The sequence below is a fragment of the Vidua chalybeata genome, chromosome 5 (genome assembly GCF_026979565.1).
Source record: "Vidua chalybeata isolate OUT-0048 chromosome 5, bVidCha1 merged haplotype, whole genome shotgun sequence".
In the NCBI taxonomy this organism is placed as follows: Eukaryota; Metazoa; Chordata; class Aves; order Passeriformes; family Viduidae; genus Vidua; species Vidua chalybeata.
The window spans coordinates 23830206-23856483 of record NC_071534.1 but is presented as its reverse complement, the minus strand read 5'-3'; the positions used below and the strand labels follow the sequence as shown (position 1 = coordinate 23856483).

At 42.3% G+C, this 26278-nt stretch overlaps 1 protein-coding gene across 1 annotated transcript in view; it reads left to right on the top strand.

Moving 5' to 3' along the window:
- The window catches only part of STAB2 (stabilin 2), a 75179-nt gene that overhangs the window by 24917 nt on the left and 23984 nt on the right, over positions 1 to 26278 (top strand). The window contains exons 19-39 of the mRNA XM_053942565.1: positions 5081 to 5167; positions 5681 to 5792; positions 6999 to 7179; positions 8202 to 8295; positions 8490 to 8648; positions 9023 to 9118; positions 9847 to 9942; positions 10954 to 11001; positions 13780 to 13916; positions 14281 to 14395; positions 15341 to 15418; positions 15569 to 15661; positions 15774 to 15881; positions 18306 to 18437; positions 19488 to 19613; positions 20197 to 20253; positions 21441 to 21536; positions 22254 to 22449; positions 22965 to 23060; positions 24016 to 24061; positions 25117 to 25193. Of these exons, the coding sequence (XP_053798540.1) occupies positions 5081 to 5167; positions 5681 to 5792; positions 6999 to 7179; positions 8202 to 8295; positions 8490 to 8648; positions 9023 to 9118; positions 9847 to 9942; positions 10954 to 11001; positions 13780 to 13916; positions 14281 to 14395; positions 15341 to 15418; positions 15569 to 15661; positions 15774 to 15881; positions 18306 to 18437; positions 19488 to 19613; positions 20197 to 20253; positions 21441 to 21536; positions 22254 to 22449; positions 22965 to 23060; positions 24016 to 24061; positions 25117 to 25193 (2230 nt within the window). The remainder of the gene's footprint in view (positions 1 to 5080; positions 5168 to 5680; positions 5793 to 6998; positions 7180 to 8201; positions 8296 to 8489; positions 8649 to 9022; positions 9119 to 9846; positions 9943 to 10953; positions 11002 to 13779; positions 13917 to 14280; positions 14396 to 15340; positions 15419 to 15568; positions 15662 to 15773; positions 15882 to 18305; positions 18438 to 19487; positions 19614 to 20196; positions 20254 to 21440; positions 21537 to 22253; positions 22450 to 22964; positions 23061 to 24015; positions 24062 to 25116; positions 25194 to 26278) is intronic.

The following is a 26278-nucleotide window of genomic DNA, read 5'->3' as shown; positions in this document are numbered from 1 at the left end:
CATATGAACACATTCTATACATTCTATTCTATTAAAAAATCTAGTTGGTGCATTAACCCTTTGAAATACCCTTTGTCTCTCCAGTCCAACTCTTTCCTCCAGTTCCTGAATCCCATCTGTGCATACAAGTACATGGGAATTTACAGGTGTCATGTTCTCAGGGAAACTACTCCAGGACAATATTTTCATTTTTCATTTCTACTAAATATGCAGGGAAAAGAAAAAGCAGGTTAAAATATTATCATAATTTTATATAAATATATATATATATATAAATTACATATTTAATTATATTTTATGTTATTTTCAGCAGCCACAATTTCCCCTAGCCCTGCTTTTCTCCAGAAATAAAACTGCTCCCATTTAAAAGGGTGGATTCTGACAAACCTTGCTCACTTAGGTAACACAGTACAGGCCTTTACTTGGTAACATTCAGATGCTATTTCTGGTAAGAGGGCTGAATGTCAGACCAGACTTTTCCTTTGGAGTAAGGTCCAGTGAGCTGCCTCTGGACCATGTTCAAGCCCATTTCTGGGCCAGTAACAGTTCCGGTACAAAAGGAAAACATTTAATGTCTAAGCTTACAACAGTCCAGAACCACAGCCTGCAAAGAGGTTCCCAGCAGAGCTGGACAGCATCAAAATGTAATGAAGAAAACACTGGCAGTACAGATCTATTACCACTGGCAGTAACTACAAAGTGCTGTATGTATAAAATAATCACAAACCAGGCAGAGCTCCAAGCATCAACCTCTGATGCAAAAAGCAATCCACACCCAGAACACTCCAGTAATCTGAATTCCTTATCAAAAACCTACCTAAAAATTATGTCCAACATCAAGCTATCCTAAAGCAACAGACAAAAATTATTTAAAGACAGAACAAATGCCGTTGGTCCTAGAAATTTTCCCCCAAATTTAAGTTAGGAACTTCTGTTAGCCTTGAAAGCTGCATGCATAGTTAAAAAATATAGTTATATTTTCCAAGATTTAAGCAGAGCACTGCTAGCCAGGAAAACACAAAGGAGCAATGGCTTTTGCAGTTTTTACTCGCACCAAGCATTCCCATCACTCTCAGAAAACAGGAGTAACAGCACCTAATAAACACTATTTGTATTTAAAGAGTTAGAAGACACAAACCTTGTAGGAACTGGTAGATCTACACACTTACAAGAACTTTGCATCCCTAAAGATGAAACCTTTGGGCTAATGCATACTTATCCATGTAACCATACCCAAATGCTGAAAGCTGCACCTGAGCCTAACTGAAGGACAGCAGGGCTTATTCTTAATGTCACAAAGAGCACAGCAGGGACAACAGGTCCCCTGTACTGCCTGATGTGTGGACCACAGCCACACGGTTTTGATGATCTCTGACAAGTGGTGCTCGGAGCACTGAGGGAGCAGCTGACCCCAGCTCCCTGCTCCACCTTCCCCGAGATCATCACCCCAGTGGCAGATTTGATGGGAATAGATCTCTGTGCCCCAATGACTTCAGTGTGAAGGCAATGTATCAATCTACCACTGAGAACAGGCAGAGCTGACCTTGCCTGGAGGTGTGGGCACTTTCCTCTGCCCTCTGCTGGGGCATGGCAGAAGAGAGAATCCAGACTCCCACCCTCAGGAAGAGGAGGGTATACATGGCTGGGACCATTTCAGGGGGAGAAAGGGACTGAGTAGGTGACACCAAGTGGCACTGAGCGTCAAGGAGAGCAACATCAACAGAAGGAAACATTGCCCACAACAATCAGCCAGATTTTTAGGTTCTAAAGGGGTAAAGACACACTTACAGGCATTTTCAGAAACACAAAGGCAAGACCCTATGTCAGCTTCAGACATAGCTATGCAGTGTGTAAAAGAGCTTTTATAATATTGAAATGTATTTGCTAAAATATACATATCTGACCCACAGACCTTTAAAGCACAGTAGTGGTATTGGTACCTCAGCTATTTGCTGCACAAATGCTTTTGTAATTCTGATCCTTTATTCCTTTAAGTCCTGCACAATATGAGGCACTACTAAATCCAAACCAGTACCTGATTCTTTCTCCACAGGTCCAGTGATAAATCTGTGGGTGAAGTGCCATAATTCAGGTTTATGGTCTCCTGTTCAATGGCTACAAAACAGAGTCACATAACACAATGGATGCTGGCTCTAGGAAATATGCTAACTTGATTGAAAAACAAGACATTGATAGTCACAAGGACAATAGCTTTGACAAACTCCATATCCACACTCTAAAGGTTCAGCCTCTCTGAAGTTATTGCATGCAGATCTTGTAGAGAATTCATCTTTAAAACTGCCAGTGGAGTTTATATCTCCTCAGTAATGTAATTGCCAGCCTCTGTCACCACCACATGGTGATAAATTAGCCAGTCAGGAAAAGTAACCAAAGGTGAAGACAAAAAATATCTATGTACCACTGGATCACAATGGAGTACAGGATCTACCATGTGGAAGCAAAGAATATTTTTCTCTTTACACAAGACAAATTTCTGTTCACAGTGCCTGCATTCTAGACTCAACTAATCTGTCTTTTTCCAGGAAAAAAATAAAATATTCTCATAGAAGTTAAATGCGTAGACTTCGGTAGACTCTCAGACAACATTAGTTAACTCATTATACTGAGTTGAGTCAAGGACACCAGTGCATTCATGTCCTTGTTTTCTTCTGTTGAGGAAGCTTCATGTTCATTAAAAGAAGGGAATGAGGGAAGGAAAAATGGGGAAAGAAAGGAGAAGGTGGAAACGAATAACAATTCTTCAAAAATCAGAGCCAGCAGATATAGCCCTGGTGCTGCCCTTTAGTTCCAGATTCATGCTGTAACACTTAGAAGTCATAAAACGGAGATACTTAAATGTACAGGGTACACCATCCATAAGTGTGCCTCTCAGCAGATGGTACACCACCTTTTCAAATCCCTATCTTTATTGCTTCCATCTAGGGTGTGTGTGCAGGTTGTTTACAGCACGTACTGGCTCCCTGTCCCCAGGAGGCACAGCTCATCCTAAGTGACATTGCCCAACCTGTTGTCCAAAAGGCATGGGGGAAGGCATGCCCATAGTTTGGTTATTGCTCTGCCAATATAGAAAGCAAAAGAAGCACATATGAACACAGGAGACTGCATAAAAGTACAAATATAGATGATACTTTCATCTCTTTTTGGCAATGAGTGAATCATTTGATAATTTCAGCGTTATTTTGTTTGCTCTTGCAAAATTCCCTGTATAGTTCATAGAAGCTCTTACTTGGTTCTCAGGTGAAGCAAGTCCTATTTCAGCAGAGGAGAGATGTGAGGAATGAGAATCACTATGACAATGCTTAGAGAGTTAATAAACTGAATACATATAAAATAGACCTCACATCTGTTAAAAGTTTCCTTTTGATTAAGCATCCTCCCTGAAGTAACAGTCTGCAGACACAGGTTCAGGAAGGATTGAAGATCTCCCATCTGCTTTGTATCTAAGAGATGCAAATTTAGCTGCATATTTCTCCACATACAAAATTCAAGTCTAGCTACACAGGAATGTTATTCCCCATTTTATAAAAATCCACATAGTAGTCCTGTAAATCAGTAGTCAGAAACAATGAAAAGAAAGTTGGTATCATGAAAAATACATAATTTAATAAAATTTTTAAATGCAATACCAGCAAGGTGCTTTCTGTTGTCCAGGTAAATTATGCTGTGATATTAAGACTCTTTCACAGAATTCTACGTAGCTTAGAAATACTAATGCTTCCCTCTCGTGCATGTTCCAGTCTTTTTCAAAACAGAGGTACATTACTGAATGCTCAACCTTTCAAAAAATTGGCTCTGACAGAGCCTGCAATATAACAGCAAAGCTACAGAATTGCAGCTCCTTAAGGTGAAATGTATGTAAAAGTTTTCCAAAATATTGTCTTATACATGGTGAACTTTCCTTTTGGATTTGAGAGATGTTTGGACACGTCCATGTAGTTTCCATGCACTTCAACACCAGGCTGAGAGGAGCTAGTGTACATCTCAGAACTGAATATCAGGGAAAGTCCAGATTAGCTGTCATATGTTAGTGACAACAGCACGCTCATACTTTGCCAAGCAAGAGTTTTCACATAAGGCTCCACACCCAGGTGTATTCATTATATTTTCCTATACAGCTTCACCCATGAAGAACAGGATAACTCATCCTCTCCTGATCCCAGCCACTCCTGTCCCAGGACTTCCCATGATATTGGATAACAATAATGGGGAACACTCATGAGAATCACACCCCAACTACTGCTTGGGAAGGCCAGCTCTTGCAGAAGTCATTAGCCCCTGAGAGATCTTTACACACTTCCCTGCTTGGGAAGTCCAGCTCTTGCAGAAGTCATTAGCCCTAATAGATCCTTACACTCTTCTAGGGGTCCTAAACAGGCTTCTGCACTTCATGAGTACCACTTAGTGACAGGCAGATAGGTCTAAAAACTGTAAGCTTTGTAAGCATTTTGCTAATTCCTAGTTCTCTTAAATCACACATGCAAATCAGTCTTTTCTAAAACACTTTCTCTTTATAAATAAACAGATCAAGAAGCCATTGCACAAATAAAACAACATACAACTGAAAAAGCCATCCAGAGCTGCATGGTGGCTAAATCCCACCCTGGGGAGGGGAAGGAAGAAGATCAAAGCGGCATGTCTGGCTGTCACAGCATCTCTCTGGGGTGAAACATCCTGACGTTCCTGATCTCGGATTCCAAGGAAACTGCCCACATCCTAATTTCACTGCACTCCCACCGGCAAATATGAGACTGCACACAATATAAGCAGTTACCCCTGGAATGCTCATAAGTGGGGACAGGATCTGGATTTCTAACATTGAGTCTTATGAGAACAAGGGCAATATATCTGGTGATCTGTGCATCCCCTTACTGAACTGTCAACACCCTTCCTGGTTTTTAACAAGGCCATGGCAGAGCTGGTTCTGGTTCAACACAAGGCTTTTCAGAAACAGTTATCCATGCAGGCATTTCCCAGAGGGCCAAAACACAACAAAGATTTGATCTTTATGCACTACCTCTGCCCTAAAGCACTGAAAGAGGATATTTTCTTTATTTTGCAGGAACCAAAGTGTTGCAAAGGCTTCTTTGGCCCTAACTGCAGGCCATGTCCAGGAGGTTTCTCCAAACCCTGCTCAGGGAATGGGCAGGTAAGCAGAACATCCAGCATCACCCTGCACTCCAGGGGCAGAAGGATGATCTGTGTCCCAAAAGCCCCTGGAGCATTTCTGCACAACAGGAACGTTGGGCTCCACAAGGGCTGCCCCCTTCATCTGCGTCCGGTGATGGCTGTGAATTTCAGGTTCAGCTATAGGTAGGAGGGAATCTGTCATCTCTCAGACGTCCAAATTGCGGATTTCTAGGGTTCCAACACACAGCACACAGGCAAGGCTGAGTGGCCCATTCTCATGCTTTTAATTTGCACAGCACAGTGTAATGACCCACCTCACTATTCTCACATAACTGCAAAGAAAGGTAGAATATATAGCAGCAAAGAAAAAGCATAAAGAAAGTTTTTCTTTGAAACACCTGTCTCAGCAAAGCTGGAGTTCTTCCTGAGAGTCTATCAGAATCACAAAATGTGGGCAGGCATGTAGTCACTTTTCTAGGGTAAAAACTTGTTTGAATTCATACATAACAATCACCTCCCTTCCATATCACAGTGTATGGATGGCCTGGATGGAAATGGCACTTGTGTTTGCTCTGAGGCATTTCAAGGCTTGAGCTGCCAGTTCTGCTCAGACCCTGGCAAATATGGACCTCAGTGTGACAAAGGTAAGTGCAGCTCTACAGCCTCAGCACAAGAGTGGACCCTAGTGGTGTTCAGGCAGGAGTTAACTGCTTGCTAAACAGTCCCTGTGGAAGATGAGCAAGATGTTCCTGAGGAATTCTCATTTCCTATTTCAAAGGGACACATCATAAGGCCAGGGTCAGTGTAAATACTCTAAATTACTCTTTGTAGGGGGCAGAGCTCGTTTTATACTAATTCATCGTTCTTTTGATTTCTGTCTCCCTCACACAAGTAATTGAAAAGAAAATCTTTGCCATTCTGTTCCCATCTGCTTTTGCTCATAACAGAACAGATTCTGCCTGCAATGACAAACACATGTAACCTAAGAACAGCTAGATCTATAAACAGGTTGTGTTTAGGCCACTTAACTACCCTTACTGAATAATTTCTAATCTATTTTATAGCTTGCAGTTCTGCATTGACAGATTTAATCCTACTGAGCCAAACCATAATACATTTGAGAGTCTACAGCATATATACCATCAAACATACACACATTCCTCATCTACAAAACCATTTCTAGTCTTTTATGTTATGAAACAGCCTGCCATTCATGAAGCAAAGCTCCCTTGAAGGTTCAGAGGTACATGGACAAAAGCTGAGACACAAATTCCATCAGGAACTGTGGTAGTGCCTAAACTCCAGTCCCACCAAAGTAATAAGTGTTTGCTTGACTAGTCACTAACACTTCTTTGGAATGCACAAAGCTTTCCTGCTGTGCCCCTTGGGCATATTGCTGTGCCTCCAGCAGCACTGTTCCACCCAGTCCTAGCAATGTGCTGGTGGGTCTGTGCTGATGCTCTGTGTACCCAGCACTGTGCAACCTGGAGGATCTGTGGGCTACATGTTTAAAGGCTTACCCTGTCACTGAAAGCACAGCAAAAGTCATGCAATGAATAACTTTAATAGTCTAGGACATAGTATTTTGCTCCTACTTCTCTGAAGCACTTTGAAATTCATTGATAAGAGCAGTGTAAAAATACAACAGGTTTTAAATAGTTACCCGTAAAAAAACACCTGAAAAGATATGGCTATGATTAACAAACAAGTCCCCCATCAAAGTGACATTAAAAACTACAGAAGTTTAGATTCTTGAAAAAAAAAATAGGAAGAGATTCATAAGAAATGCTATGTAAGTATAAATGCCTTTTTCCACTGTGGAATTGCACATTGTAGTTTATCTCTGGTAGAGTGCCTCTGCATTTATGGGAAGTGTGATAACCGAATAGACAGCGATGGGACCTGTCTTCCTGGATCCTGCAGAGCTGGATACACAGGGAACCTCTGTGAGAAGCAGATTGTTCCCTGTGAGGCCTCCCTACAGCTCTGCCATGCACATGCAGACTGTCAGCTCAGCGATGGCACAGTGAGGTAAGTCAGTAGCCTGCATCCAATTAACATTCACTGTGCTGCAGCTCTTTCCTGCTTGCCTGACCAAAACAGTCCCTGGCAGCAGTGCACAGGCAGCAGCCACTGCAACCCTGCAATACAGCAAACAAGCATAACCACGCACCACATCACCCACTTAGGATGGAAGATAATAATTACGAGTTCTCAATACCCTGTAGCTTATGTATTTAACACTAACAGTTGCATACAGAGCATACAGATCTGATCCTTGATTAAAAGCCTCCCTTCCTACCAATGTCTACAGTGGCTTTTAGGAAGCTCTTGTTTCTAACCACCCCTTAGTGATTTAGGAGTTTAAGCCTTGCTGAAAAAGAATGAAATTCTCAACAACTTTAGGATGGATATCGCACTCTGGTCAGCTCAGGTAAGTTTTGCACACCACAGCACCACAGACTTCAGCACAGGTTCCCCAGTCCTGCCAGGACTGGCCACGAAACTCTGTTACTGCTTCAGCTGCCCTGCAACTTGCCTCAAGCTCACCTTCACATGCAGCAAGTTTGCCTCTTGCCGCAGTGTATCCATAATAAATCACGACAAGCACAGTGGGGGATCCTGCAGAACCTGAGGGCTTAAGTAATTCCTTCCAATATAGGTTAATCTAGGGGAGGGACCCAGGGAAATAGGAGGGCTCATTGTCTTGCACACATTTCAGAGAGAGAGACATCTTCTGTGTAACAGAGAGCATAGCCAGCCCATAAATATTTTAGAGCTGTTAGCTCAACTTCACAATGATAACATCAGCTCAGAATTAATTTCACTCCCTGTCTCATATGCGGAGAATGGATCCCTGATTTGACTCAATTAACCCAGTCAACGTTTCAGGAAAAAACCCTTAATGTACACACTTGAGTTATTTGCATCACAAATCCAAGGTTACCAATTTTAAGCTGCCTATAAATAGCATGTTGCAGTGGAAAATAATCAATTTACTTTAGAGCTGTCCTGTCACGTGTAACACCTCCTTCCTCCTCTTGTCTCTGTAGCTGTGTTTGCAAACCTGGCTATGAGGGAGATGGCTTGAGCTGCAGCAAAGTTGATCCTTGTGCTGTTTTAAACCCTGGTGGCTGCAATATCAATGTAAGTACATGCTTTTTCCACAGAAAGGCAAGAAAAGAGGAAGGTTTGGCCAGAAACTTCTGCACGAGAGACACAGTTTTCATTTGAGTTACAGTCTCTTTCCCAGATACCACTACAGAGCTTAGACTAGCCTTATGGCTAAAGGCAGATGTCCCCTAAGAGTCCTGAACAGCTGCCTCTGCATCCTCCCCTAGGCTGAGTGTGTTCAGACAGGCCCAGGGGAGCACAGGTGTGTTTGCCAGGCAGGATGGACAGGCGATGGAAGGGACTGCTCAGCCATCAACAACTGCCTGCTGCCCACCATGGCACGGTGCCACGAGAATGCCACCTGCATATACATCGGGCCAGCTCAGGTAGGTCCTCACATTCAATGGCACCTTCATTTTGCTCTGCCAGAGCTTGGGCTTCCTACCCAAATCCTCCTCTGTCTCACAGCCATGATGTTATTGCCACATGGTGCTTTCTATCCAAAACAGTTTCCTCAAATTCCACTCCCAGTGTTCCCTCCTTTCTATGTGGTGGTGCTCTGTGATGGCTGCTCTACACATTTTTAGACAGTACATTAGTAGATGTCAGGTATGAAGGTCTTCTGCAGATATTAGTCAGTGTCATTCCACTGAAGTCAATGCCAAGCTACAGAAACACACAGAAACTAATTCACCATGTCTAGAATATGTACACTATTTTAATCATTTTAATGAATTGTCGTGTTTTATTGAAACAACAGAATGACTGCAAGTGTAAGGATGGATTTCAGGGGAATGGAATTGAATGCACACCCATAAACTCGTGCCTGGAACAAAATGAAAAATGCCATCATCTGGTGAGTAATTAATCATTCCCTGAACAAAGTGTTCAGATACATATCACACCTCACCTCCTGCGTACACCATAGAAATTATTTGCCATTTCAAGCTTGCAATTTCCTTTTGAGAAAGCACTTTCCAAGCAGTTCTACTAGCACCAAAAACTGTGTGAACCACATCAGTATGGTACACGAGCTGAGGATAGACTGCAAGGGCTGCTCCCAAATCTGCCAGTACAGAAGGATTATCTCAAGCCTGGAATAAACAAACACTGTTTTTCTACCAGCAATTACAACTTGGATCCACTATCCTGTTGGGATATTTACCCAAGTCAAGCATCTCTACCCAGGCATCTATCGGCTTCATCACAGCTCTGCTGTGCCCTGTAGTTCCATCCTCAGGTGGGGCAAAGAGCTGAGGTGAGGAGCACTGGGGAGCAAAGGATGGATCTGCCATAGTCAGGTGAAAGAATTGGGCCTCAAATGAGTAGGAAGGAAACAAGAAAAAGTGGAGCAAGGGTTTAGATTCCTATAGACTTCGTGTATGGTGGGTAATGGAGGGAGTTAGTACCCTGGGCTGATGGAGTGTGTCCTACAGGAAGGTGAGAACACCCATGGAAGATGGTAAAATGCTCCTTTGTAAGCTTATGCTTATATATAAACAGTCCTAGTAAGAGGTTTCACAGGCCATCCGTGCTGGAGTGGTCTCCTGAGTATTTGACAAATTCTCTCTTTCTGGTTCAAAGGCGACTTGTCAGTTTGAGTCTTCTCGTGGCTGGGAGTGTGTGTGCCCAAAGGGCTATGAGGGGGACGGTAGGACGTGCTACGGAAATGCTGCAGATGTAAGTACTGGGGTCACTTCCTCTGTACAGGACCTGCTGCACAGGTCTCACCCTGGATCTTAACCAGAGAGAATAGCAAAGCCTTTACAAACAGCCAGAAAAATATGATGCCCACCAGTGATCTCTGCAAAGAATGGTCCGGTGGGAACATTTGCCTGATTCATAAATTATATGTTGTATTTAAAAGCATGGCTTGGAAAGGGGCCTAAGGGAGCAAAGCATATTTCTGGCTTCAAACAAATTGAAAATTTGAAATTGAAGACAAATTGAAAAACACCAATCCCAGAGTCCAGACCTACAGAAGTGCTAAGCACTCACCTCCCAGCTGGGAGCACCAAGCAGTCAACTCTTCTGAAGTTCTGCCCTGCAGTCTATCTCAGTGGAAATGATCAATTTAAACTGTGCTGACCTACAGGCAGATAAGACCAAAGCAAGTCAATTGGTGAAATAAATATGCATTTAACAGCATAGGAAATATGAGAATGTCCTCAGTCTCAGCTCCTGGCAATAATATTACATGGCTCTCAGCACCATCTGCCACCCTGCTTATTCTATCATCTATCTCTATTCTAAGTACTGTGGCAGAATAAGGGATGGGTGATGTGTAAGATGCTGTACAAATATCAGCTAAAACAACATATATTTCAATCAATTTTACATGGAGTTAAGAGAAGAATTAAGTTTAAAATCACAGAAAATTAGTCTTAGCCTGGGGTCAGTACACAATACATACTAAGGTCGGGTACACACCTAAGCAATCTATGGCCTGATTTTCAAGAACTGGTAATTCACCTTTCCCATTACCAGAAAGTATAAGTATTAAAAAAAAAAAAAAAAAAAAAAAAAAAAAACCATGAATGCCATCCCTTTTCACACATACCAAAAACCTCCTCCTCCTCCTCCATGTCACATCAGCCAGGCCAGACATGGTGGGTTGCACCACAGTCAAGAGCACTTTGGTACAGCTAATTATACCTTACAAATTCATTGATCTCCCTTCTTTCTCATCAGGAGCTATCCACTCTGTCAGAAGCAGCTGCTTTTAACCAATGGGTTAATGTAAGTACATTTTGTGGTTAATTTCTGTATTATGTTCAAGTTTGCAGAAATACATGAGCCTTGTAGAGTCTAGAAATGGGACCCTCACAGCAATATTTTCATCAGAGAGAGGAAGCTGATAATCGGGAAAGACATCAGGGTGCCTTTCCCACCTGTCCTGGGGGGGGTTGATCATCTGGTTCCCTATTTCCACCTGAAAGCCAAATTCTGAACCCAAATTCAGTAAGTAAGGAAGCTCCACAAGCAGGAGAGCTAGTTCCAAGCCTGGTCTCTAAGCCATGACTAATTTTGCATGAAAACACACTGCAGCCCAGATGAGCAGCAGCAGGGTGTGAGCAGAGACTGAACATGACCCCAGGTGTCTCCTTTCAACTTCTCTCATTCAATAAAATGACAAGTGGGAAGGGAAGGCAATGCCCTACACCTCCATTTTCACGTGCCCCATGGCAGGAAAATGCAAGTGTATGGCAAGACAGTGTGCTGCTGCCACAGCAAGAGAGCAGGAAAAAACTCAGTCTGTGCAACAAATAGAATCATAGAATGGTTTGAGTAGAAAAGGACCTTTAAAGTCCATCTGGTCTAATCTCCCTACCATAAGTAGGGACATCTTCAACTAGGTCAGGTTGCTCAGAGTCCTGCCCAGCCTGACCCTGATGTCTCCAGGGATGGGTCATCCACCACACCCCTAAGCAACCTCTTCCAGTGTTTCATCACCCTCTTTGTTAAAAAAAAAAAAAAAAAAAAAAAAAAAAAAAAAAAAAAAAAACACCACTCTCTGATATCAAACCTAAATCCACCCTTTTTCAGTTTAGAACCATTATCCCTTATTCTTTTGCAAAAGGTCTTGCTAAAAAGTCTGCCCCACCTTTCTTACAAGCTACCTGTAAGTACTGAAAGGCCAAAAAAGGTCTCCCTGGAGTCTTCTTTTCTCCAGGCTGAACAACCTCAGTGAAGAAAGATTAACTTGTTTGGCTCCAGATTATGGAAGAAACACCAAAGTAGGTTTCAAACCCCATAGTTCTGGATACACTGGTTGTCAAAATCTACTTTCTATTTTCACATGCTATCATTTATTAATGGAACAGCAGTAACATTAAGGTCCTACCCCACTGTGATTGGAACTGTATGAATAAAGATCAAAACTGGTTGCTCCCACAAGAACTTAAAACCTAAATGTAAGAAGTGTTCAGCAAATACATGGTGAACAAGGACAGTGATGTGTTAATGAATAGCATCAGAAGCAGAAGTCACAGCACATTAGTTGCTTTAAGGCTTTTCAAAGTTAGATGGCTTGGGGATCATTAAAGTACATAATTGCAAGGAACACCTCAGGGAGCTTCTTAAGAGAGCTCCATGTGGCTAATTCAGGTCAATTGTCTGCCTGGCCCTGAGCTCACATTGTGGCACTGGACACTGTATAGAGAAAGTAAAGAATTTAAAGAAATGGGCACAATAAGAAATGCTGTTCTCCTGCTAATGTGCTCTTTAGATAATGAGGGAACAAATCAGAGGGAGGATTCTGTATAATCTATTTAAACAGACATGGAAATTTCTGCTACACTTCAAAGAAATGCTATCACTTAAAATAAACACAACTACAAACATGAGCAAAATAGGGAGGCATACTCATCCGTGGGTTTTTGACTTTGTACTTGGGCAGGAATGTGATGTTTGCCACTTTTCATAACCAAATATTTTTCTTGCTGCTCAGGAAGGATGAGAAGGGGAAGTTTGTTGCTCTTTCTATATTTAAATATTTGGAAGGTGATAGAGATGGTGGCTAGGCAGAAAGACGATCTTAACAGAGACAAAATTCCCAGCTATTTAAGGGAGCTGATTCCCTTCTTGATTCAAAACCCAATATGGGTAATGAAGGACTATCCAAAACAAGCCAGCTTCCAGGCAGCATACCAGCTGCAAAAAGGTAGAACCCAAGCTCATATTGCTCCCTCAGGTTTTGCAGTATCAAAAATGGCAACTTGTGGAGCCTGTGAAAAGCTTGGAGAACCCCATCTTCAGTAAGATCACATGTAAATATTTACCTTTCCATTTTTCACTCAAAAAAAAAAAAAATAATCCACACAACTGGAAAAATCCTCTCCAGTGGAAACTCTTTCCATCCTTAAGGCAGATTAAATGGAAGATTAATTAATTCATGCATGCTACAGATCTCACAATCCCCATCTAAAATTAGAGCTGTCAGCAGCAAGCTCTGCTGCAGTGCTAGTGGGCACAGATAACTCCTGGACCTCTTGAAAAAAATCCCAGCCATGTTAAATAGTCTTCTTCCAAATGGGAACACTGTGTCATGGGAGTTTCTTATATCATGGTTCATAGTCCTTCTATCTATTAAACAGCACGGACTGCTCTGTAAGAGCAAGTTACTTGAATTTATCAATAACCACTAGCATTTATCACCTCCATTTATCACCACTATTTTTTTTTTCTTTAACACTCAAGTGCCTAATACCTATGAGACAGGCTAACTTTTGAGGGGGGTCAAGTTATGTATGTCATAATAAGAAACAATTCTGACCTGGACATTATTTCTGCCCTTTAAATGCTGGCAATCTATTCTGTAAAAAAATAGACACTCATTTGCCATTTTTGTACAGCTCTAAGTGCTATTGTTCAAGTCATTGCTCAGTATAATAGTTTTTCCCTTTCCAGGCTGGTCACAAAGCACGTCACATATTCCACCTTGCTTAAAATGTCACCAGCTACTATTTATAGACCATCCTTAGAATGAATTATTTTACCGTCTTTACTCCCATGCAGGAGGCCAAGATAAACTCGGTATTGTCCACCACCTCAAACCTAACTGTCCTTGTGCCTTCTCTGCAAGCAATTGAGAACATGGATGAAGATGAGAAAGCCTTTTGGATGTCAAAAAGTAACATTCCAACTCTACTTAAGTACGTCAATGGTTTGGGGTTTGGCTTTTTAAATTCACTGTTTTTATGCTAAACAAGCCTTTGTGGTTTGAAGCCACTAGAGCAAGACAGATATTTTGATTTTAAAGGAAGGGCATAGGATTCCCCTTCTAGTTCCAGTGGTATAAATCTCTGTAGCAAGGCCACTGGAAAAAAGGCATTCTTTGTGTCATGTCAGAAATGTTTAAAGGTTGAACTAAGATGAAAACATAAATAACACCTGAACAAGGTCTTGTAGAACCAATTCCTGCTTAAAACTACAGTTTGAGACACACTAAGCATGTTTATCTGAAATAAGACAAAGAGAGAAAATACAAAACCTTCAAATCCAGTTAATTTCCTTTAGGTATCATGTACTGACAGGAGCTTACAGCTTTGCTGATTTCCAGAATTTAACGTCCTCTGACATGCTGCCAACATCGCTACAGAGCAAATTCCTACACTTGTCTAAAGAAAATGGGGTGAGATGACCTGCAAACCACTGCGGTATCATACACCAAACCCTCACCATCACTGCCTCCGTCTTTCTTGTATAACAAAACTACACAGACATTATGTATTTTTTTAAAATACATGGCACAAAATTAAAGGCATAGTTCAATTATATTGGGCCCTCTGGGAGAAACATTAGCTTGTTTTTCTCCACTACTTTACATCACTGAAATTTGTCCACAATATTATTTATTTCTAATGCCCCAGTAGGTGCTGCAAACACTGGACAGTTGTAACAAGCAGAAGGGCAGTCCTTGCCTGGAGCAGCCTGTGTGAGCTACATTAAGACAAAGAGCATCAAGGAGACCAAATAACTTAATTTAGGGAACAGGGGAGGTAGGAGGAAGCAGTGATAACACATGTCTCCACATATGCAACTTGATAGTCCTAAAGCACCTGAGGGTATTTTTAATGGTAAATAACAAGTTACAGCCCTTCCCCCTTGGCCTTTTTATCAGGAAAATTCCATGTTCTGAGGAGGATTTCCTGGAAATACACAAGCCACATTTAAGCACTTCATCCCCATTAAGGGAGAGGGAAGTTCCCCCCACCTCTATGCTCCAAAGGAAAAGTTATGAACAGGGTCCTTCAAAGCTGCACAGGGCTGGGAGGGTGTGAATCAGCTCAGAGCTCAGCCTACCCTGCGCTGGAGGCAAGTGCACCAAGCCCAGCAAACCACTCCAGTGCAAGCCAGCCCAGGGCTTTGCCAGTCTGCACGCAGGGAACAGCGGAGTCCGAGTCCACTCTCCTGTGCTTGATTCCCTGATGTAACCCAGCCTCTGGTGTGAATTCGTGGTGCCATGGTGCAGCCCTAGGCAAGCATTTGGGAGGGTGTGGAAATGCACAGAATGAGCTGCTGGGAAGCACCGCCCCAACAAGGCAAACACAAACCCTCTCTCCTCTCCCTTTTCCAGAACCTGACCCTCGAGGGTGCTCACTTTGTGGCCAGTGACATCGCATCCACAAACGGGGTCATTCATGTCATCGACAAGGTATACAACATACTGATAAGGATTTGCTCTTCTGCACCACAAGCAGTGCAAAACTATTAACCTCCTGTGGAAAACGCTGCACAGAACAGCATTTTGTCCTGCATGTGATCCTTCACCTGCAGGTGATGTGGCCTATCTGTTCCTTTGCAGGTGCTGACCCCGCTCCGCAGTGCCGTCATGCCGAGGCTGCTGGCCCGCCTGGAGCAAATGCCCGACTACTCCATTTTCAGGGGCTACATTATTGTAAGCTTTCACACCATGTTCACAGTGTTTCAGAACAGAGGAAGGTCTCTGCTTTGTTTTCATTTCAGACTATCAGTGGTCGTTCTGATTTTTTTTATGTGTTTCACAACAGCAATACAGCCTGGCTAACGAAATAGAAGCAGCAAACACATACACAGTCTTTGCCCCAAGTAATGATGCCATAGAAAATTACCTAAAGGATAAGAAATCTGCTACTCTGGTACGTATTACTCACAAGGCTTGTCCTAACAGCTCAGTATTTCATCTTTGTTTCAAGTTGATGGGTTATGAGGACACTGATATAGGAAGAGATTTGTTTCCCCAGAAATCCAGTAAGTTAGGTTTTGTCTGTAACACCAAAGAAGCTGAAATTGGATGGACCTACCTACATTTTTCTGACTTGCTGGGAGAGCCTAGCTATTTGTTCTGTGTTTTGGCCTTCTCTAGATTAAAAATATAGTGATAATTTCCAAGGCATCTTGTCAGTAAAACTTCTTGGTTTAGGATTTTGAGAGAGGTTTTTTTTATGTAAAGAAAATCAGTATAGGAGTGACAAGAAAAAACACTGAAATGAGTTTTTTAGGTGAACAATCTCCAGTCCCCTGACACCACTAATACCCTATCATTAATAATGCCCTGAAATATTCTCACTCTTCCTTTAAACTATCCACATGCTGGCCTTGTCACTCCTGCAGGAATGCTGCAGCAACACACTCCTTCTGGCATTTGTATGCTGACATATTTACAAGTTCAAGTGCCCTTCTTAGCCTTGTTGGTTTCCTCCCAAGATAAGCTATCCTTTTTCTGCATAATCCCAGCAGCTTTCTTTGTATTTTCTCCAACTTGAAAACAGCTTTATAGATTGCACATATCAAGGGCCACACACCTTGCAGAGGAAGCTTCACCCATGATTTGCCCAGTGGCTTTAATTCTTCCCTATCTCTTTCAGAAGTATTTATCCACACTCTATCCCTACTTGCATGGTCTCCATCTACAGCCCAGAAGCTGAGGAGCACAGAGTCCAAATGACTCGTCCCAAACCATTTACCAACAACAGCAGACGCAAGTCAAAATCCCACATTCACAAGTGATCAAGCTCCATCTGCTCAAATGGCTTTTGAACACTATTTTAGTTGTTTCTTGACACAACATCATCATTTCCACATCACTACAAGAATAATTTATAATAAACTTTGAGAGACACATAGGACAACAATCCCCGTAGATCTGGATTACACATGCACACAGAGAAATCATTTTCATTTCCACTACTCACCCTCACCAATGTTTCTTCGGTCTTTCTTCCATCCTCCCAACCTTGCCTGATGGGGCAATCTGAGAAAAGAAAAAAATCAAAAAACCATAAGGTTAAGTCTGCCTGAGGTTTAATTTCTTTGTGAAACACTTGGGAGAACTCTGCTGCAGAGGGAAGAGTTTGGCACAGGGAGAAGATCCCATTTCTTGGCCCTGATAAGGTGAGATGTCCTAACTCTGCTGGTGATTAAAGACAGAAATCAAGATGGATCAGTGTTAGCTTTTCCTCCAATTCATCCAAGTCAGGAGATTAAACAGGGCTGGACGCTAATGGAGATTAGCTCTATCTTAATTCCCACTTTCTCGTCTGCAAATATTTTTTGCAGATTCTATGGAACAAGGCCAGCCCTCAGAGATGTCAAGGTCACTCTTTTACTCTATGGGCACAGCCAGGCAACATCACAAATCTCACATCCTGGAGGTGCTTCATGCTTTCACATACTTTTGAAGGAGCAGAAGAGCAGAAGCAGCACGGACATTCAGAATAAGGGGACAGTGAGCAACAGAATTTCCCACAAGCACATTTTATTGCAAAGACAAAGTTGCAGCAGCACTGTCTGTTGGTGAGGCAGCTCCTAAACTCCCCAAACACCCCAGCTTCTCTCACATTGGTCCATCTCTTACCAACACATCCTGCTTCTGCTTTCTCCTCCTAGTCAGGGAGAGCTCTGGGAGTCTCCTGCTTCAGAACAAGATGTAGAAGCCTTGGGAAACCCACACAAAATTTTAATGTACAGAGAGTAACTTCATCACTTTACAGTGAAATATGAATATACTCTATCAACCAGGCATAGAAAACTTTTCAATTAAAGGCAATTTAAAGCAGTCTTTTATCAACTGAAGATGACCTTAAAGATTGCATATAGATAGATATAAAAATATAGATAGATACTCTAAACACTGTTTATTCCCCTATAGGTTATTCAGGGATTCCCAAAGGAATAAGGAATAGGTATGGAAAGATCATAAAAACACTCATGAATATGCAAGCCTTCATATCAAATGAACCCATGAAGTTCAGAGTCCTAAAAAGCCATCTGACTTCTCCCTGAATTCAGCAGCCAGCCCTATGCACAGGAACACACTACAGACTCAAGCAAACCTTGGTCCTCCCAGTTCAATAGCCTTTCACCCTCCATGGTCAATAACCTTTTCATTGTGGCAAGAATGCAGGCTCTCTACTGGAGGAAATAGGAAATAAGCTACCTACTGGAGAAGTTTCTCTTTATACTCAAGCAATCTATGTTTGGCTTAAACCCTTTGGAAAATGCTATCCCTAGGAAATTTTCATTCTTTCTTACATAACTCTAATGTAATTGTGTGTTGGCAGGATGAAGGCCAAATCCGCTATCATGTCGTGCTGGATGAGAAGCTCCTGAAAAACAACCTGCACAATGGCATGCACAGGGAGACCATGCTAGGGTTCTCCTACCAGGTTGGGTTCTTTCTCCACAACAGCCAGGTACTGCTGTCTGCACTTGCTGGGAGAAACAGGTTTCCTGCTTTTTACAAATGCAGCTTCAGCTTTAAACTGACAAGGAGTCAGAAGGAGCTGTGAATCCCTCATTAGGTTCTGTGACTCAACAGAACAAAAGTTGTCACTCAAATGCAAGGCCTGTCTCAGACCTGCTTAATTCAAAGTCACCCTTGAAAGTATCTTTGATTGAATTTGATTTCACTTGTGCTGTTCACACTTAGAATTGAATTTTAAGTATCTGTGTCTAGCAACTTCAAGCCTGAATTACAGAGCAGTCATTAATCTGACTTCCAAGGGCTATTAGAAACCTGCCCTCAATTATAAAACATTAATTTTATTTTCTGTGGATTCACTCCACTTTCAATCCTAAGAACTCAAAGCACTGGGCAACAAATATGAATTGCTTTTCAATACCACACATGGAAAAATCAGGTACAGCAAGATTAAGAGACAGGGCCAGGAAAGGAGCTTGGTCCTCCTTCTCTGTCCCAGAACTCCCTGTGGGCATAGGCAAAGTAAGACAGAAAGCTTCTCACTCACAGATTTTCAGCCCTGCTCTTTGCTCTGCCCACAGATGAGCCTTGAAAAAGCACCTGCAGTGGGACTTGCTGGTGAGGGCACAATGGGAAGGGCATTGCATGGTAGCACTGAGATGATGGAAGTCCTCCTTGAAAGAGCAGCTGCTGAGAGGGTTTCCTTGAAGCCCCACATCCCCCAGACATAGAAAACCCACCTTTTGGCACACCTTAGGCTCCTTCTTCATAGCCTTTACACCTCTTGGAAAAAGCTGCTCTGCCAAATCTTGTTGCTCAGAAGTTTTAACAGGCTGCAAGTCATCCCATGCCCTCCAGGGCACTGAAGCAGTTAAATGCAGCAGCTGGAATATGAGCAAGTGCCTGATGCTAACTACCTTTGTTGGTTTTCCCTACATGACCCCTGTGCATTTCTCTCTTCCTTCCACCTCCTACTGCTCAGGTTACCACAGAGCCATGGAACACCTCTGCTGCTCTTTAACTCATTGCATGTCTCTTGCAGCTGTACATAAATGATGCTCCTGTAAGCTATGCAAACGTTGCCACAGATAAAGGAATTATTCATGGACTGGGAAAGGTCCTGGAAATCCAGAAGAACAGATGTGATATCAATAATACCGTGATCATTGTAAGTGATCGAAGTTGATACAGAACCTTAAAGCCCTAAGAGAGACCTATAGCTAAACAAAGCTCAAATGTATAGGATATGTGATAGTACTTCTCAGCAAGGAATGCACACATTTTCCACAAAGGATATTCCTACCAGAGTTTTAGCATCTCTTAAGACAACTTGGGTCCTGAAATCAGTGTTCTGGCTGGATAAAATATAATCAGAGTAGCTCAATAATAAGAAATTCCTGAGCTTAATATTCAGATAATATTAGTAATGCATTATTTTAATACATCTTCATAACCAGACCACTTGTTTATAAAGTGGGAAGCATCACTTCAGAAGAGCAAATAAAAAATAACCAAATGATCTTTCCTTCTTCCTCCTGAGGGAAGAGTGTCCCCACAGAGCCCCTCATAGGGATATTCTTCTTTGCTGAGCAGGACAGCTTCCCTCACCTTCTTTACCAAAGGGGTTATCTTGATAATGTACCTCAAGCACTAGATTTAGAAAGTTGGCTGGAAATCATTCTTTTTCTGTGAAACAACCTGCCTGCAGCTCTGTTCAGTCTGTTAACTACCTCTCATTCGTGTTGCATAAGGAGAAGTGCAGAATTTGTTCACAACCATCAAGTTGCCCCCCAGGAACAAAAGAAATCGTAAGTATTTTTTTCATTAATGCTAGGGTCGTTTATTTCTTCATATCAAAACTGACTATATAGGCATTCAATCCTATTTTTAATATAATTGCCACAGTTTCACCAAAATATGTAGTAGTTACCTCAGCCTGCTACATACATTGCTTACACTCGAGAAATTTAGTCCACCCTGACCTCAGAGATATTTTTGGAAAATCTCCCTGGGATCAAGGTAGCAGAAGGGCAGCTTAAAGACAATTTTATCTTTCAAGGCCATTTTCTCATATACACTCACAACTAAGACCCCTCAAACTGCAAAGTTTACCTCTACCATGCAAAATTAGGGGAGTTAAATGTGGTCTGGAGTATGCCTGCTCCAGAAGGAGTTACAGCACCAGCTTTGAGCCCTTCAAGTCAGAGATGTACAGAGGAGCAAAGTCAATCTATCCCCAGCAATACGCTGTAAACTATGGTCACAAGAGGACTTGGGGATTAGAGAGACTTTGGATGCCCAGGTCCAGCACATGAGAACTGTAGATATTTAGAGTTTCTTAGTATCTAACTTAGCTGTGAAAGCCTCTCCATTGGTATTACATAAGCATATTTTCCTTTATTATTTTTTAATGAATTATGCCAGTAATGGTATTCCAAAGCAGCTCAAGTCCCAACCACCTCATCAAAGTACTTGACTGGCAAAACCAAATTTAACTCCTCATGGGTAAAAATCAAACTCATTAACATTTCCTTTACAATGAACAGCTGGATGGATTCTTGTCTCAGTCTCCTCACAAATTTATACTGAGATCAAAAGCTTTCTTCAGCAAACACTCTTTCCCCAGTTGTGTTTAGACCTAGAAGACAATTTTTCAACAGCTGTTTTTGCACAACTTCATAACTCTGTTTTCCAAGAAGAATTAGAAAGATTAGAAAATGAAAAATGAAAAAAAAAACCTGTTTGTAAAACCTCTGAATAGGATCTGTTCAGTTCTGAGCAAAGGCAATTTTAGACATCTTTAAAACACCACAAGACCCTGAGTTAAACTGATCATATGTTCATTTTTATTTCTAAAATTATTTCCTTCATTTTAATTGTGAATGTGTGAGTCAGTGCAGAGCATGCATAAAGTTAATGTCCCATTTTTAACACATATAAAAGTAGCTGATCAATATTATTCAGAAGTGAATCTGTTTCTCCAATATTTGCTCAGGCAGGGGTGAAGAAATACTGTGTCCTCACAGAAAACCACATGAGACAGTACACCATCCAGATCGGGTGCAAGCCCAAGTGTGCTAAAACCATCATTGTGAGTTCACTGCTTCTATTGTGGTAAAAACCAGGAACCCCCTTCCCCAAGCTTCATCCTCCTCATCATTCCCACTACGCACACACAGCACATCAAGGCAGCTCCTGACAGTATATTTATTGACGCTTATTCTGGACACAACAGAGATTGGAAGGTTAAAGATTGATGATAGCTGCAATACACAAAGAAGCGCTACACATCCACACGGTGCAGAGGGAGCACAGGTTTGGGAAGGGTAAACCTATGCTTGTCCCTAGCAATTCTCCACCTCTCCCTGAAGTGGTGAAGGGCACCTGGGTCCCACCAAGGACTTGCACTGGCAGCCTGTGTCCCGGCACATTGACGAGTGTGGTCACAAACCAGCAGAGCTGATGTGCTGCTAAAAATCACAGAATCAAAGACTAGTTTGGGTTGGATGGCTGAACCTTAAAGTTCACCTAGTTCCAACCACCCTGCCATGGGCAGAAACATCCTCCCCTTGATCAGGTTTCTCACAGCCCCCCACTTCCAGGCATGGGTCTACCCATAACTTCTGTGGGAAACCTGTTCCAGTGCCTCACCACAGTATTTCTTCCTAATATCCAATATAAACCCACCCTCTTTCACTTGGAAGCCATTCCCCCTTTTCCTATCACTAAAAGCCCTTGTAAAAACCCACATCTCTCATTCACCCTGCTTGCCCCCCCGACCCTCAGCACAGTATTTCTGGGTTTGCAGAGCAGGGAGTGCTGCGCGGGTTTCTTCGGCCCGCAGTGCCAGCCGTGCCCGGGAAGAGCCGGGAGCGCCTGCTTCGGGAACGGCGTGTGCCTGGATGGCATCAACGGCACTGGCAGCTGCCAGTGCGACCAGGGCTTCGTGGGCACGGCCTGCGAGAGCTGCAGCCAGGGCAGATACGGCCGCAGCTGTGACCAAGGTACTGAGCATCCCAAACTGCACAGGAGCTTCACCAGCCCCTCAGGTGTCCAAACCTTCCCTTTTATCTTCTAACTGTGTTCAGTCTACATCCTAGAAAGGTACAGCACTTCCTAATAGGCCAGTCTTAAAAGCATCATTAATCCCTTTTCTTTCCCACTATGGTGTTTTCTTTCTAATCCCTAGGCTGGAGACAGTGCCTTCTACTCTGGCACACCACAGACTTAGAAAAGAATCCAACAAGAACCATCCTCTGTAGCACTGCTATTTTTCACCAATTCTTTCCCATGAAAATACAGTTTCAGACCCTGCATTTGGGAATAGAGGAAATATGAGCATAGTTTGAAGTTAGCTGTTGTGTAATTAGAAACCAAAAGGCACAAGGCAACGCCTTTCTTCAATTAGCCTAGAGCAGAAGGCACCATCAGCAGGTGATGTCTGGGCCACCCCTGCTGTCCTTCCTGCCCCTTGCTGCCCACACTGCTAGGAAGTGGCTTGCCCCCATCTCTTCCACAGTGTGCACTTGTGTCCATGGGAAATGCAGCAGCGGGATCGATGGGGATGGCTCCTGTGAATGTGACATTGGCTGGAGAGGAGTGACATGTGAGACTGGTGAGTGCCCTGCCTCTCTTCTTCTGAGGTAAAAAGTGAGGATTTCAGAAAATAACAATTACAGCCACAATCAGATCCCAGTGCAGCTTCCCACCTGCAGTGAGATATGGGTCACATTCCTGTGCCATGGCAATTAGTTACTGCATTATTAGAGAGCTGCTTGAGACTCTGCTCATGATACTGAAATGCTGACTTAGCTAATTCTCTACCTGTGTCACAGGTACATCTATCTGTCCCAAAAGAATATCCCATTTAGTAAAGCTATATGTTTTCCAGAGCAGGATTACCCAGCACATTTTGACCCTCAGATCAAAAGCCTCTCAAATGCTTCAAAAAGTTGATTTAGCTATACAACACCAGATATTATGTTCTTGTTAATGTGATAAAAAATAATTAGCAAATAAATCATTTTGTGCTGGCTTAATACAACTTCTATATCAAATCAAATTATATTCTATTTAGACATAACTAAAGTATACTCAGTAACTATTTCAAAACTCTAGCTATAATGGTATGAAATCTAAAAATGTTACAAGCACATTTATAATAGCATTCAAGATCAGTTTTAAATTTTCCCAGGGAAAAAATTAGTAATAAGTACAGTTTTGTAAGAGGGTGGCTATATATGCTCTGAGAAAAATTTCTGCTCCTTTAGAAAACCAACCCTTATAGAATTCTAATATTATACAAGATTCACCAGACTAAATACAGATAAATGACAACAGGTGAAATGTTTTCCTGGCAATATGACCCAGCTCTTCCTTGCAAATTAGTTTAAATGGTATCCACTGATCTATACAGACTCTACAGGTGGAGCCTCTATCGAAACTGAGAGCACAGTTGTCTGGCAGAGAACGCAGGCTCCAGCTCCACATGGTGGGAACAAAAGACTGAATCTAGAAGGATGTTGACCCAAAAGGTTCTGATCCCTACTTCATTTTTTTTCCACTTGCAGAAATCAAAGATGATGCATGTAATGCCTCGTGCCACACCAGCGCCAAGTATGTATGAAATGTACTTATTTAGAGGAGAGGGGAGAAAAAGGGGACCTCTTGCAAAGCAAAAATCAAGTCCACCTTGCTCATGACTTCTCAGGAGGACATCTCAGAGATAAGGAGCAATGTAAATCTAATGCATAAAGTGATGAGGCCAGAAAGTTCAAACCTCTCCTCTTCATCTCAAAATATAGAAATAACAACAAAAAAAAAATGTTCTCACCAGTCCAGCACCAATATTGGGACACTAACTAGTTTTCAGAGGAGCAAGTGAGCCCCACTGAGCCATTTACTGAAAGGCATCTGTTCTGTCACCACTGACCAGGCAACAAAATTTACACTAGTCAAGACAGCTCAAAAAAAACCAAGGAAAGCTGGCTGGAAAGACTCCTCATTTTCAGCTATAGCTCTTCTGTAGGAGCTGAGGAACCAGAGGGGCAAACCCCCCTTTTTCCCAGATGTAGATCATTCTCTCCCCTGTATGTTTATGACCTTCTGTTCACAGGAGCAATATTTTCCCAGGCTTTTTTAGCAAAACTACACACTCAGATTTGCTCATGGGGACCCCACACATTCTGGAATCAAGACTGTGTTTCTGACAGAAGCATATTGTTCTTCTCTTGTGTATCTTTCATCCACTGACATACACCTGTGGGTCTGAGGGTAGGCGCAGGCATGGCAGGAGTAGGGGGCAATGATGAATTGTGCCGGCTGCATCCCTCCATAAATTGGGTGCACACAGACAAAAAAAGTGCACAGCTTTTTGGGTGAGTAGACATGCAAATGCTGGAGTTCTGCACCAAAAAAATTAGGTTATTCATACACCAAAGAAAGGAATTCTAATACCTAAAATAATACATCCAAAACACATTTGAAAAGCTTGGTCCAGCTACGTCCATTTTTATGGTTTTAGCTACCTCTTACTGTATGGTTAAATACCTTGTTATTTCTATGCAACATTACCTTCAGAAACACTCATAAAAGCAAGGGCTGTACAAAAGACCTGACCAATTTTTTTTTCCTCTCTGTTGAATGATGCCTCCCTCCTTTTATTTCATTAGCTGCCTTCTCCTATCAAATGGCACTGCCTATTGCAAGTGTGCAGCTGGCTTTGAGGGGAACGGGACATTCTGCACAGGCAAGTGAACTTTGTTTCTTCCCTTTCAAAAAAAAAAAAAACAGCCAAAAGAAGAACGCTTGAAGCACTCTCTGGTCACAGTAGAGCTGGTGAGAGATGAGCAGTTCCCTATGCAGCAGTTAAAAAGCAGGAATTGCTGCCAGTTCCCTCAAAACAAACAGCAGCCCAACAGGTGCAGATTCATAGCAAACAAAGGGCTCCAAATCTCCAAGTTGTGAGGCATTGTGCTGAGGGAGAGCAGAGAAAAGGGAACATGCTGTGCACAGCCTCAGCCCCATTGTTTGCAGAGTAATGAAACCTGGTTTGTGACTTTTACTCCCTTTCCCAACAAAGCCCAGCAAAGAGAGGCCAATTCAGGGCACAATAACACTTCCAGCTATTGGAAGCTGTGTAGCTCTACCATTTCCTCAGCTTTCTGAACTTGCTCTGATTTCTGGTGTGGCAAAATCCATTTCTTTAGACTACAGAGATTTAAGAGACCCTAAGAAAGGGATAATAGCACCTTATGCTAGATGTTCTCCCAAAAATCTGTGTTATCCAAAACAGACTTCTTCCAGCCACAATAATAATAATTACTTATAATTTTTCTTAATTCTTAACTGATTAAAATGCTAATGTTTTTCAGACAGAAGCCCATTTTTCTACTTAACTCACAATGGCTAGCAGCATCCTAATCCCAGATTTTGCCACTCTTACTCTGCCAGTTTTCATTTTCTCTTCTGGCACAAGACAGACAAATCCATTTGAATCTGCTGGGGGCAATTCCCCATGTGCAGGAAGAGGCAGGTGACACAGGTCACCTATAGTGACTCTGTACTCTCCTTGCTCCCAATATAAAGGATTCCTGAGCAAAACTAGTTGCAGAAAAAAATCAACTCCCTGGTTAGAAATTGATGAAAGAGTAATTTAGGGTCATTTGAAGCAAAAATTAAAGCCATTTTCAAGCTGATTTGAGTCACACTGAAGATCAGACAAGGTTCCCTTCCTGCTCTCAAGTTGTGAGCCTCCACCTCATCCAGAGTTGGAGAAACAGCATGAGTATCCATCTGAATAAGAACCAGGACTTTCTGTCACAGGAGGGCTAG